Source organism: Trachymyrmex cornetzi, unplaced genomic scaffold (assembly GCF_001594075.2).
Source record: "Trachymyrmex cornetzi isolate Tcor2-1 unplaced genomic scaffold, Tcor1.1 scaffold75, whole genome shotgun sequence".
NCBI classification, from domain to species: domain Eukaryota; kingdom Metazoa; phylum Arthropoda; class Insecta; order Hymenoptera; family Formicidae; genus Trachymyrmex; species Trachymyrmex cornetzi.
The window spans coordinates 280214-293306 of record NW_017300081.1 but is presented as its reverse complement, the minus strand read 5'-3'; the positions used below and the strand labels follow the sequence as shown (position 1 = coordinate 293306).

At 31.4% G+C, this 13093-nt stretch overlaps 1 protein-coding gene across 5 annotated transcripts in view; it reads right to left on the bottom strand.

Annotated features, from left to right (window-relative positions):
• Nucleotides 1–3109, bottom strand: part of LOC108768117 (heat shock factor protein 1) — an 11188-nt gene extending 8079 nt beyond the window's left edge. For all 5 annotated transcript variants that reach the window (XM_018518401.1, XM_018518402.1, XM_018518406.1 and 2 more), the window contains exon 1: nucleotides 2887–3109. In XM_018518401.1, the coding sequence (XP_018373903.1) occupies nucleotides 2887–2991 (105 nt within the window). In that variant the 5' untranslated portion in view covers nucleotides 2992–3109. The remainder of the gene's footprint in view (nucleotides 1–2886) is intronic.
• Between the last annotated feature and the right edge of the window lie 9984 nt (nucleotides 3110–13093).

Sequence of the window (13093 nt, the reverse complement as noted above, 5' to 3'; positions counted from 1 at the left end):
CTCAACTACAAACGACGGGAAAATCACTACAAACAACTACAAACGATTCTATGTAAGATGCCGCAAACAGATTTCGAATATCTTGAAAATTGCCAAAGCTACGTTTTTTGTTTATTGTTAATTTATCATAACTTTTGGACCGCTCAACTACAAACGATGTGAAAATCACTACAAACAACTAAAAACGATTCTATGTAAGATGTCGCAAACAGATCTCGAATATCTTGAAAATTGCAAAAGTTACGTTTTTTGTTTAATGTTAATTTATCATAACTTTTAAACGGTGCAATTACAAACGACCGGAAAATCACTACAAACAACTACAAACGATTCTAAGTAAGATACCGTGAGCGGGTTTGAGATATATCAAAAATTGGCAAAGTTACGTAATTTGTTTATTGTAAATTTGTTGTAACTTTTAAACGGTGCAACTACAAACTATCGGAAAATTACTACAAACGATTCTAAGTAAGATGCCGTGAGCGGATTTGAGATATATCAAAAATTAGCAAAGTTATGTAATTTGTTTATTGTAAATTTGTTGTAACTTTTAAACGGTGCAACTACAAACGACCGAAAAATTACTACAAACAATTACAAACGATTCTAAGTAAGATGCCGTGAGCGGATTTGAGATATCTCAAAAATTGGCAAAGTTATTTAATTTGTTTATTATAAATTTGTTGTAACTTTTAAACGGTGCAACTACAAACGACCGGAAAATTACTACAAACAATTACAAACGTTTCTGAATCGAGGCCCGCAAGCGGATTTCAGATATCTTGAAAATTAAAATATTTCATTTTTATACAATTGTTTAAATAACTATATCTCGCGAACGGTGCAACTACAAACGGAAATAATTTTACTACAATTCACTACAAACGATTTTCTATAAGAAACAATACTTAAAGTTTATGAACTTCAAAGTCGGAGAATGACAATTTTTAAGTCGCTTTATTTTTATTTCTGCGCTACTACAAACGAAATAAATGTTACTAGATTCAACTATATACGAAGATCTTTCGGGGGAAAAAAAAAAACAAGTTTATGCAAGTCTCTCGGGTGCCAAGTTCACAAAGCCCATTAGGCCCAGTTTCACAACTGACGGTTAACTCTTAACCGAAGTTCAACTTATTCATTATCTCTTTTCAATTCTAGAATTGGAAAAAGGTGACAAATAAGTTGAACTTCGGTTAAGAGTTAACCGTAAGTTGTGAAACTGGGCCTTAGTGACCGAGTGATTTCTGTTCGTGAAAATTTCTTTGAGTCTTTCAAAATTATCTGGAGACACTGGTAGTGTCTCGGCGCTGAGCATGGCACGTAAAAATTATACTACATTTTATTATTTTCTAAAATGAAGTTTTAATATTTATTCTAGAAAGTTGAAAATATAATGGAGTGAATGTTTAAAGAATTTTTTAATCATATATATATTCTGAATAGAGGTGAAAAAAACGGACGGATTTTAGTGACCCATGTTTGGACAGATGAGGCACTAAACTGTACCTTGTATTGTAAGAGTTAATAATTTAAAAACTTTGTCGGACCAAACTGTGGATCGAATTGAAATAGTACTCTTAAATCTCTTTATTCTGATTCATACGTTTCGAAGTACAGTTCAAAGTACGTGATACTTTTGATTTCGAAATTAATACATAGTAATTTTTTCAATTAACGTGATTTGTTTCGTTTATCGCATCTTAAATTTAAATGTTAATAATAATAATCTCTAAAAAATCTTTTTTAAAAAAGAAAATATAATTAAACAGTAAAAATGTAATTAAATATAATTAAAACTGGCTTTTTTAGAGGTTTTATTGTATTTTATTAGGGTTTTTTGGGGGGTTTTTTGAGTTTTTTTTGATAAAATTAATTATTTGATATTTTTTCATGTAATATTTATAAAAAAACAGATACAAAATAAATGCAAATATTTCATCACGCAAGCCACATAACATAAACTGTAAGTGACTAAAATAATCAACTGAATTATAGTGAAGAAAAAATTTGTGCCTGTCACTTTCAGTCTTTCACTTTGAGATACGATCCATCTTAATCCTGCAAATGCTTTGAAGTATTCTTTGAATGATCGATTTAAAAAATTCTTTGATTTTTCAACAAATTCATTCACACCGTTAGATGGATCGTACCTCAGGTAACACATGTATCGTTCTTCGTTATTCATAGAACACCAAAAATGATTAACTAGAGAGTGTCCACATATTAGCAACACATACAAAATTAACAAAACTAATGTACAGTAAATTTTTCAGCCAACATCGTGATTTGATTCATTTATTACATCTTAAATTTAAATGTATGTCAATAATAATAAGTCTAAAAAATGGTTCTTCCAAAGAAGATCTACACTGATGACTCTCCAATTATATCTTTCATCTAATTTTACATAACACATTGAAATTTTGTCTTAAAGATCACAGATATTAGTTGTGATTTTTCAATAGGAGTAATGTAACATAGAAAGAATCAAGCGACAAATGGTAGTACACAAGAATTAATAACAACGTGCCTGTTTGAGCAAAATGCAACAGAAGTATGAAACTTTCTTGGAAAGAAAATGCACCATAGAGGATCGATGTCGGTTTAATAATACACGTTTTTATCAATGCGATTACTTTATAGTAATCAATGCGACTGTTGTCAATGCAATTATCGTCGTGGTAATTGTTTTGCGCGTTGATTGTCGGCACGGTGGTTGTTGACGTGACTTTTAATGCAATCGTTATTGCTCGCCGAGGCGAGCGAAACCCGGAGAGTCACCAGAAATGTGTAACATTGACAGACATATATTGTTACATATTACATTTTACGCGAAATAATCGGACTTGCGCGAGTAATTATGTAAATAACAATATAACTCACGGGTGACCAGGAAATAAGGTCGTTGTTATTAGGATCCTCAACCATCTTCCAAAGCTTGGCAAGGAACGCTGGTACGCCAGAGTCAAAGTTCGATGTTTTGCGCATCTTGGAGTTGTGCGTTGAACCGAGCTCAATAAAGAAATAACTTCTATATTCACGTTTGCTTCTGACTGAATCTCACGTCTTCCTCAATAACATGATATTGACGATCGGACAATGGCTGATCCGCTGACGATGTATTCTGCTATATACACTGGTAGTGGGGGGTATTGGAGAGACCCGAGACCTGAAACAGCTGAGAAGGGATACAGAAGTCAAACTCTCATTCCTCATTGGTCGCCGGACGATTGAGTGTGTTCAGAAACTTTCCACCGAATGCACTGTTATCCTCGTTTAACATTCGAAGAGTAACAAGGATAATATTATAGGGTATAGTCACTGACTGTAGCTCTAGGTTTCCCTACTTCGTCACTCTACTTCGTGATTGGACAACGCAGAGTTTTAGGATATAAGTCATCGATATATAGATGGGACCATGGTGGAAATTGACGAAGGAACCCCCCCCCATTAATCCCTCCGATGGTAGTGATGGGAGTAGAGAATCGACTATTACTTGGAAGCGGGAGCCACTAATAAAATGGGGGTAGAGAGATGAGTAGAGTGAAAGGATGAAAAATGTAATGTTTTCTGAAGTTTTGGTTACTGGGAATTAGTGCTGTACTATATGCGCGATAAATTATAATATTATTATTTACTAATTTGTATACATGTTTTGACTAACTTTTTAGCCATCTTCAGTACATACAGATGAATTCATGTAATTAGGTAAGCAATGAGATGCATAAAACGTATAAGGTTATGATAACCGCATGTTTTTCGTCATTTATTAGGTGTACAAAAAAGTTCTGAGCTTTTTTCGGTGAAATTCAATCTTTATTCAAAAAGAAACGAAAAAATATTAATCAGCGAAATATTCTCCGTTTGCATCAACGACCTTTTATCATATTTCGGGTAGCTTGCGAATTCCTTGACGATAGAAACTCACCGGCTTCGAAGCGATAAAGTCATCAATGCATTTTCGTATCTCTTCTAATCTCACGAAATATGTATCAGCCAAATGATGCTGCAGCGACCGGAATAGGTAGTAATCTATGCTATACGCCGCGTGTGGAAGAAGTTCCCAGCCTAACGACATCCTTGGCCAGTAAATAGCCTCTTTTCTTCTAATGCATCGCTCAAATTGGTCAATTGTTGTTGGTAGCAATCTGCCGTGATTGTTTCACCCGGTTGTATTTTTGTTGTCGATTTTTGTTTTCTTCGGACAATTCATGCGGAATCCATCTGCCTTCCTTCTGAACTTTTCCCATCGTATGTAATCGTACGGAAATGGCTTGCTGCGTAACGCCAAGCTGTTCTGCAAGCTCTTTTTCAGTTTGCGCAGAGTTTATATTGTTATTTCGGTTATATGAAATCTAAAGCTCAGAACTTTTTTGTACACCTAATAAGTATCCGTAATGATTGCGATTCTATTTTTTATATCAGAGAATTAACCCAGCTAACACAAAGTTACATGTAACGTACTCGTTAGTTGTAATTTCCCACTCACGTATATGATAAACATGATACAATGTTTATAAGAACCTATGAAACTTAATTCAGAAATGTTTATAACTATCACATGCTAAAATATCCAGACAAATGTGTGATTACAGCTCAGCGTTAGAATGTTACACTGAAAGAAAAAATTGGTTGCTGCAACAAATTAGATGGTTAAATATGGCATAGCATTTTTAATTAGCTGTAGCAACCAACTTTTGGTTGCGTTAGCCAATCGAAGTCCTATACTGACATTGCGGATAGGCTAACACAACCATTAGCTGCAGCATCCAAAAATTGGATGTTGCAACCAATTAAAAATGCTCCACTATATTTTACCATCTAATTTGCTGCAGCAGCCAATCTTCTTTCAGTGTAGACTATCACCCCGTAGGTTTTAGCTCTTAGGTTCTAGTTACATCGATTCTGATATGCGTTTTCAAAAATTGTAAATTTCCGATGCGTAATGTAATTGTAATTAATAAATTGCATGTGAAAATATAAATTAATTCTACAAAAGAGTAATGAAAAAATAAGAACTATATTTTAATAATTATAAAAAGCTTTTTTAAAAATAATATGAAATGTACGATTAAAACGATACAATATACTATTCATTATAATAAAACACAACTAAATAGAAATTGATTAAAAACGATATCTAAACCGTGCGACAAAAACGATAGAGAAATATGAAAAATTTATCAAATATATCAGGTAAATAACCTGAAATTTACGAGCCAAAACTATTTTATTGTTTGGAAGTATTTCTTCTCCATTACTGTTAATATGCCCGCATATAAGGATTCACCGATGCAGAGAGAATCAAAGGAGAGTGTTTTTTCTTAAACGAAAAAATCGCAAGTCATTTATAAAGAAGTCTTTGTCCTTAGTTAATACTGAGTGACTCTTTAAGCTTCAGGTATCTGTATTAACCTGAAGAAAAGAAAAAATGCCTTTGTTACTTCGATATGTCTTGAACCGTCGTATTTTCTATTTTCTCATGCACGTTATTATTACATGAATATTATTGGAATATATATAGTCTTATATATATATTCTACTAAATATATTCCAATAATTTTGACAATTTTTAACGATCAAAGACACGTTCTTACTATCTCAGCAAACGAGAATAGATTGAAATAAACTAAGATGGATTCAGATTTTTAAACATTGAAATGAATCGTTTTCAATTCCAGGGCATTTTTATTTATTTATATGGGAAGGGCCATACTATATATAACCAATGTAAAACCCCTGGAACGAATCGTTTCTTTTTCATTTCTATAAACTTCCAGGGAAATTGTTGAGTTAGTCCCCTCACATACATTCTTCTGACTGTACATGTGTATGTTCTAAGGCGAGAGTGAGGATAGCTGCGTTTCCACTGAGCGCGTCACGCGTCGCGTCATGAAAGAAAGATATAAGATTATATAAGTACACAACCCCTCTATTTCTCTTCTTTGACGACGCGACGCGTGACGCGCTAAGTGGAAACTCAGCCTAAGGCTATCCCCACTCTCGTCTAGAACATACACATGTACAGTCAGAAGCAATGAGGTTGCAATATTTTTTTTCCGATGAATTTCGGAATGCAGCTTACTTACCTAGCGATTGGTTCTTATTCATGAATTTACAAATAAAAACCAATTGCTCGGTGAGTAAGCTGCATTACGAAACCCATTGAAAAAAGTGTCGCAACCTCATTGCTTCTGACTGTACGTTCAGAGCTCACATATAAATTACGCGCACAGCAAACAAGCATTTAGACAAGGATAGATGTTGCAGACACTTTTGGTCACCTATGATCTTTCTAGTATGTATGTGTGTCTAAGGTTCGTTCCAGGGGTCCGCTCAGGTATGCATGAAAGCGATGTATAAAAACGAATATAACTTGAAAGTGACCTTGAACTAGAAAGTGTGAATTTCGAAAAAATAATTATTATATAATATAATTATGTACGAGCAATTTTCTTTACATTTCTCTAAACTTGATTTTTTCTAAAACAAACAGTGCAAAAATCATCCCTTTAATTATTTTTTACGTTTTCTTATTATTTATATTATACTAAAAAATAATTTTACAAGAGAAAAAAAGATGTATGACTATGCATATAATTATATATTTCATACATAATTATATATGTTTATAAATATTTATACATATTTATGTATGTTTATACACATTTATATGTATATAATAATGCATAAAAAATTTTTCACCGAGATTAATCAATTTGCGCCCAGCAGCTCTTACTGTAATGTATATTCTTCCGATTAAAATTTTATTATAATCTTTTATAAATTACGAGAACGCCTTGATCGGTCAGAGTTACAGGTTCTGAATAATACATTATATATTCTTTATTAAATCAAATCTATTTTTGAAGTGATTACGCGCCGATAACTTTTGGACTTTCAATGCAGTCTAAAACGCTAATAGAGAGGTTCCAGGTTCAAACAATGGCCGAAGTAATATTTCCGCAATAAGTTTCTTTCATTCTTTCTAATTTAATTTAGGATCCCCATTAACCTGGACCTCCCCACCATCGAAAATCAAATTCGCGATAGGTTAAAAATTTAATGCTCTTTATTTGCTAATTATTTGCTAAAAAATAATTTAGGGGGGGGGGGATTATAAGCGCTTCAGGCTGTTTGCGTCGAAAATCCGAAAGTTATCAGCGCGCAATCACTTCTAAAATAAATTTGATTTAATAAAGAATATATATAATGTATCATTCGAAACATTTAACTTTGATCGATCAATGTGTTCTTGTAATTTATATATTCATTAATACGAACGTTTTTAAGTCATAATCTTTCATATTAATTAATAAATAAATGAATAAATCAATAAATACGTAGATAAATAAATAAATAAAATTTACCTATTATATACCCATTTATTGATTTATTCATTTATTTATTATTAATTAATATGAAACATTATATAATAAAATTTTAATCGGAAGAATGTACTGCAGTGTACAGTAAATGCGAGGAGCCTTAACATGGCATGCTGCATTCTTGCCGGGAAGATCCCGTTTACCTACAATCCCGATTGCACACACCACTCATATCAGCTGGTGCTTAGTAATTTTTCACTGCTTTACCAATGAGAATATTTTATTTTTAAATTGGCCAATTAGCGACTCATGTATGCAACATGCAATGTGTGCAATCGGAGCCTTCCCAAAAAAATATTTCATTTATAATTATATATAAAATTGACGTATTTTATGTATATTAAAAAAACCGAGAATTTCGGATGCTCGGATGCCCGCAACTCGCTGACTCGCGTAAAGACACGCGTGTCTCGCGCTATGCGCCCACTTGGCGCGAGGCACTACCGTGTCTCTTGATAATTGTATATTATTGTATAGAAAAAATATGTCCATATATATATATATATAATATTTTTTCCCGGGCTTTTAAATCGTCCAATAGCAGCGAGCGCTCACGAATCCACTCCGCAACGCAGTTGAGTCTGCTAAATGCGACCAACTTTAATTGTTAATAATTTGGTTTAAAAAAAATAATAATAATAGTCTGAGTGTCAAAATTGAAAAAGAAACTTTTACTTCAACATTTCATCCTCTTTCACACTTCTAGAAATATTAATTTTTCGGAATATTATTATTTTCAAAGTGAAATATTATTGTTTTTTCGTATACGACATCAGTGATATTCTTCAAATGGAGGCAATGTAAAATATGCGTACCGACTTCCAGAAAGAAGGTGGGAAAGCTCCGATTGTACACATTGCATGATGCACACATGCGTCGCTAACTGGCTAATTTAAAAATAAAATATTCTCATTGGTAAAGCAGTGAAAAATTACTAGACACCAGCTGATATGAATGGTGTGTGCAATCGGGATTGTAGGCAAACGGGATCCCCCCAAAGGTCATAGTACTGAACCGAGTCATTACGTTGATCAAATCTCAATCTAAACTAAAGAATATACATATAAACCTAAATTTATGTGTATACTTGTCTCAAGACAAGATGTCGGTCTTATTTTATTCGAGGGAGAAGAATAAAAAAGTTATTAATTTAATCTTAATACGGTTATAATTTTATACTGTATACAGTTGAATTAAGATTAAGTACGTTAAGAATTTTTTTTCTCAATATTAGAAATCTTTTCTGAGAGTGCAACAAGCAATTTTCTAGGAGCCTTTTTTTTGCACCTATATTGACCGCTTTAAAAGACTAAGACGCTTTTTGTTCTCTTTTCACTGTTATTTTGAGATTGGTCCTCCTTTGAAGGACAAGAAGAATTCTCTCCCTTGCACCATAATTTATATTCATTATAACGAATACGTTGGAGCATGTATGTGTAACGCAAACAAACCTTTCGTGATTTCTTTATGAGTCATGTGGATCGGATTATAGACTGAGGTTCTGAATATCTTTATTGTCAAATGATTTATTAGATTTCAAAAAGAAAATTTATAAGCGTATCACCTAAATGCAATAGAGATCGAATATAATATTGTCCTTTATATCTATTGTGACGCACTTTCTTTCTACTGATTTATGATCAATATTATACATTTATGTTTTATGTTTTTCTATGTGCTTCTATGTGTTTCTATGTGTTTCTATAGTTTTATTGTTATGCTAACAATAAGCCTATTCTGTAAGGCACTTTAAAATATCCACATTTAAAATAAAATAGACGTTATAGAGAGAAAAAAGAAATTATCCGATGTCGGAGAGAAAAAAGAAAAGGTAAAAAACAAAGCACCTGCAAAACACACGTGTAATGGAAGCAAATTTCCAGCAGGCACATTACAAATATTTAATGTATTATCAATAAAAATAAAGTTACAAATAATTTAAATTTAACGTTTACTTACATTAAATTTTATACAAATCTACCTAAAATTTAATAAAAAATGTACTAAACTTCGTAAAATTTTATGAAACGTACACTAAATTTCATGTACATGTACACAAATATACTTTTCAGTTACAGATACATAAAATCTAATGTAGTCATAAAATTTAATTTAATTTATGTAACTTAAAAGTACATCAAATTTCATGAAATTTTTAACAGTGTACGATATAGGAGTTCTCTGCGAAAGTCTACGGGACGAGAAACCGTGGACATAATCCACTTTCAAACTCTTACTTTTAGTAAGACTTTTATAGGTGTGCAGCCCCATTTTGCAATAATTCTGCAACCAAAGGTTACATAATAAAAATATTTCCGCGTGATGTTGAATGTCGAGCATTATGGGCGACAAATGTTGAAAAAAATATGCGTTCGGAGAGATGCTATTAACGCTATTTCTGTCATTCTATGCTTGTTTTGGTTGAAAAAATTGATTTTTCACAAAATAGATTAGTTTGCAAACGATTTTTAGCGTATCGATACGCACATCGTTCATTTCTATAATATTGACATTCGAATATTGGCGAGAATTGCTGAAAAATGACGGACTAATCACAATTAGTTGTTGCTTGTATCGCGACTCTGATTAGAGGGTCTCTAATTCGACTTACACTCCAATTTTTATTTTCATCAGGGCATTGCATTTTTACACTGTCCATTTACAAAAAATATGGAAAATAAAACGAAACTTTGAGAATCTTTATCATTATTCTAATTTTTATTGCGGGATGGATTGGATTGGATCATATTTCAATATTGGCGCTAAATGATGTTTCGTATCACTAAAGGTGTACTTCTGGTTATATCGTTGTTACATAATAAATGAGCGAAATATTCAAAATTTTTTTAAATACTTGGTAAGTCTACAAATACATATTTGCAATTTAACATTGTAAATATTATGTATAATAAAAAATTGTTATTTGCAATGAATATAATTATAATAAAATGTTTACTTTTTCATTTTTATTTCTTAAAAAATGTTATATCTTATATCTTAAGGTGCCTTTTCACGCTGACGCTCGACGCTCATTTTCAGCGTCAAAACAAGTCACGTGATCAAAATTGACGAATACCAAGCGTCAATTTTGATCACGTGACCTGTTTTGACGCTGAAAATGAGCGTCTAGCGTCAGCGTGAAATCGCACCTTTAGACTGCATTCCGGTAGTTACTATCAGTGTTGAGAAAATATATGCATAGCATTTTTAATTAGCTGTAGCGACCAACTTTTGATTGTGTTAGCCAATCGAAATAAAAATCCTATAAAAATTGGATGTTGCAACCAATTAAAAATGCTCTACCATATTTTACCATCTAATTTGCTGCAGCAGCCAATCTTCTTTCAGTGTAGACTATCACCCCGTAGGTCATATGCTGGATTCACACTGCATCCGATTTTCGTCGTACGACGCTCTGCAACCAATCAGAAAACAGGATTCCGATGGATTTTGCTTCATATCATCGGAATCCTGTTTTCTGATTGATTGCGGAGCGTTGTACGACGCAAATCGGATGCAGTGTGAATCTAGCATTAGCCCTTAGGTTCTAGTTACATCGATTCTGAAATCTGATATGCGTTTTCAAAAATTATAAATTTCCGATGCGTAATGTAATTGTACTTAATAAATTGCATGTGAAAATATAAATTAATTCTACAAAAGAGTAATGAAAAAATAAGAACTATATTTTAATAATTATAAAAAGCTTTTTTAAAAATAATATGAAATGTACGATTAAAACGATACAATATACTATTCATTATAATAAAACACAACTAAATAGAAATTGATTAAAAACGATATCTAAACCGTGCGACAAAAACGATAGAGAAATATGAAAAATTTATCAAATATATCAGGTAAATAACCTGAAATTTACGAGCCAAAACTATTTTATTGTTTGGAAGTATTTCTTCTCCATTACTGTTAATATGCCCGCATATAAGGATTCACCGATGCAGAGAGAATCAAAGGAGAGTGTTTTTTCTTAAACGAAAAAATCGCAAGTCATTTATAAAGGGGGGTCTTTGTCCTTAGTAAATAATGACCCTTTAAACTTCAGGTATCTATACTACTAACCTGAAGAAAAGAAAAAATGCTTTTGTACTTAGATATGTCTTGAACCGTCGTATTTTTTATTTTCTCATGCACGTTATTATTACATGAATATTATTGGAATATATATGTACAGTTTCATTATAAAAAAATTAATAAAATATATGACAACTCTGTGTCACATATTTACTTTATATTTCTTTATAATAATAAAGACATTTTTTTTTAATTTATTTCTTATACACCTCAATTTTCAAAATCAAAATAACTTTAATAAAAAAAAGATGCAACATAATTTTTTTGGTAAGCATTACTTCAATCTTATAATAGATGCAATCGGGGAGATGCTACTAACGCTATTTCTGTCATTCTATGCTTGTTTTGGTTGGAAAAATTGATTTTTCACAAAATAGATTAGTTTGCAAACGATTTTTAGCGTATCGATACGCACATCGTTCATTTCTATAATATTGACATTCGAATATTGGCGGGAATTGCTGAAAAATGACGGACTAATCACAATTAGTTGTTGCTTGTATCGCGACTCTGATTAGAGGGTCTCTAATTCGACTTACGCTCCAATTTTTATTTTCATCAGGGCATTGCATTTTTACACTGTCCATTTACAAAAAATATGGAAAATAAAACGAAACTTTGAGAATTTTTATCATTATTCTAATTTTTATTGCGGGATGGATTGGATTGGATCAATTTCAATATTGGCGCTAAATGATGTTTCGTGTCACTAAAGGTGTACTTCTGGTTATATCGTTGTTACATAATAAATGAGCGAAATATTCAAAATTTTTTTTAATGCTTGGTAAGTCTACAAATACATATTTGCAATTTAACATTGTAAATATTATGTATAATAAAAGATTGTTATTTGCAATGCATATAATTATAAAACATTTACTTTTTCATTTTTATTTCTTAAAAAATATGTTATATCTTATATCTTAGACTGCATTCCGGTAGTTACTATCAGTGTTGAGAAAATTTGTAATTCACATTACATGTATACTATTTTAGGATTTTTAGTAATGAAAATGAATTTTGAAGTACATTTTTAATAATGATATTAAAAATAAATTAATAATAAGGTTCAATATGTATAAAATGAAATAAATATTAAAAGGGCACAGAACCAATATTTTAACAAACAATTATAATTAGAATAATAACATTACATACATACGTTTCGACTCCGATCGGGTCATTTTCAATGCAAAAAACAAAAATTAACTTAGAAATCCGATAATAAAAAAAACATTCAAATTACATAATAAAAATAAAAATAACATAACATAATGTCGCTAACATAATATAAAACATAAAAAATTAATAGTAACATTTCATAATGAGTAAATAATACAATGTATTGAATAGCTGTTGCAAAAATGTAAAAACTCAGAAGAAAAGAGTAAATAATTATAACAATCTCTTAATTTTGTAAGAATATTCATGTCGTTCAAAGTCAAGTATAAGTAGTCCCATTGAAATTAAAATTAACTTGCAATAACGAACATCTCTTGTCAGAAGAAAATAAAAAAGGAGTTATAACCTATCGAAATTATGCTAAATATGCAAACACGAACATCTCTTCTCAGATGAAAATGGAAAACAAATAAATTTATAAAAATCCA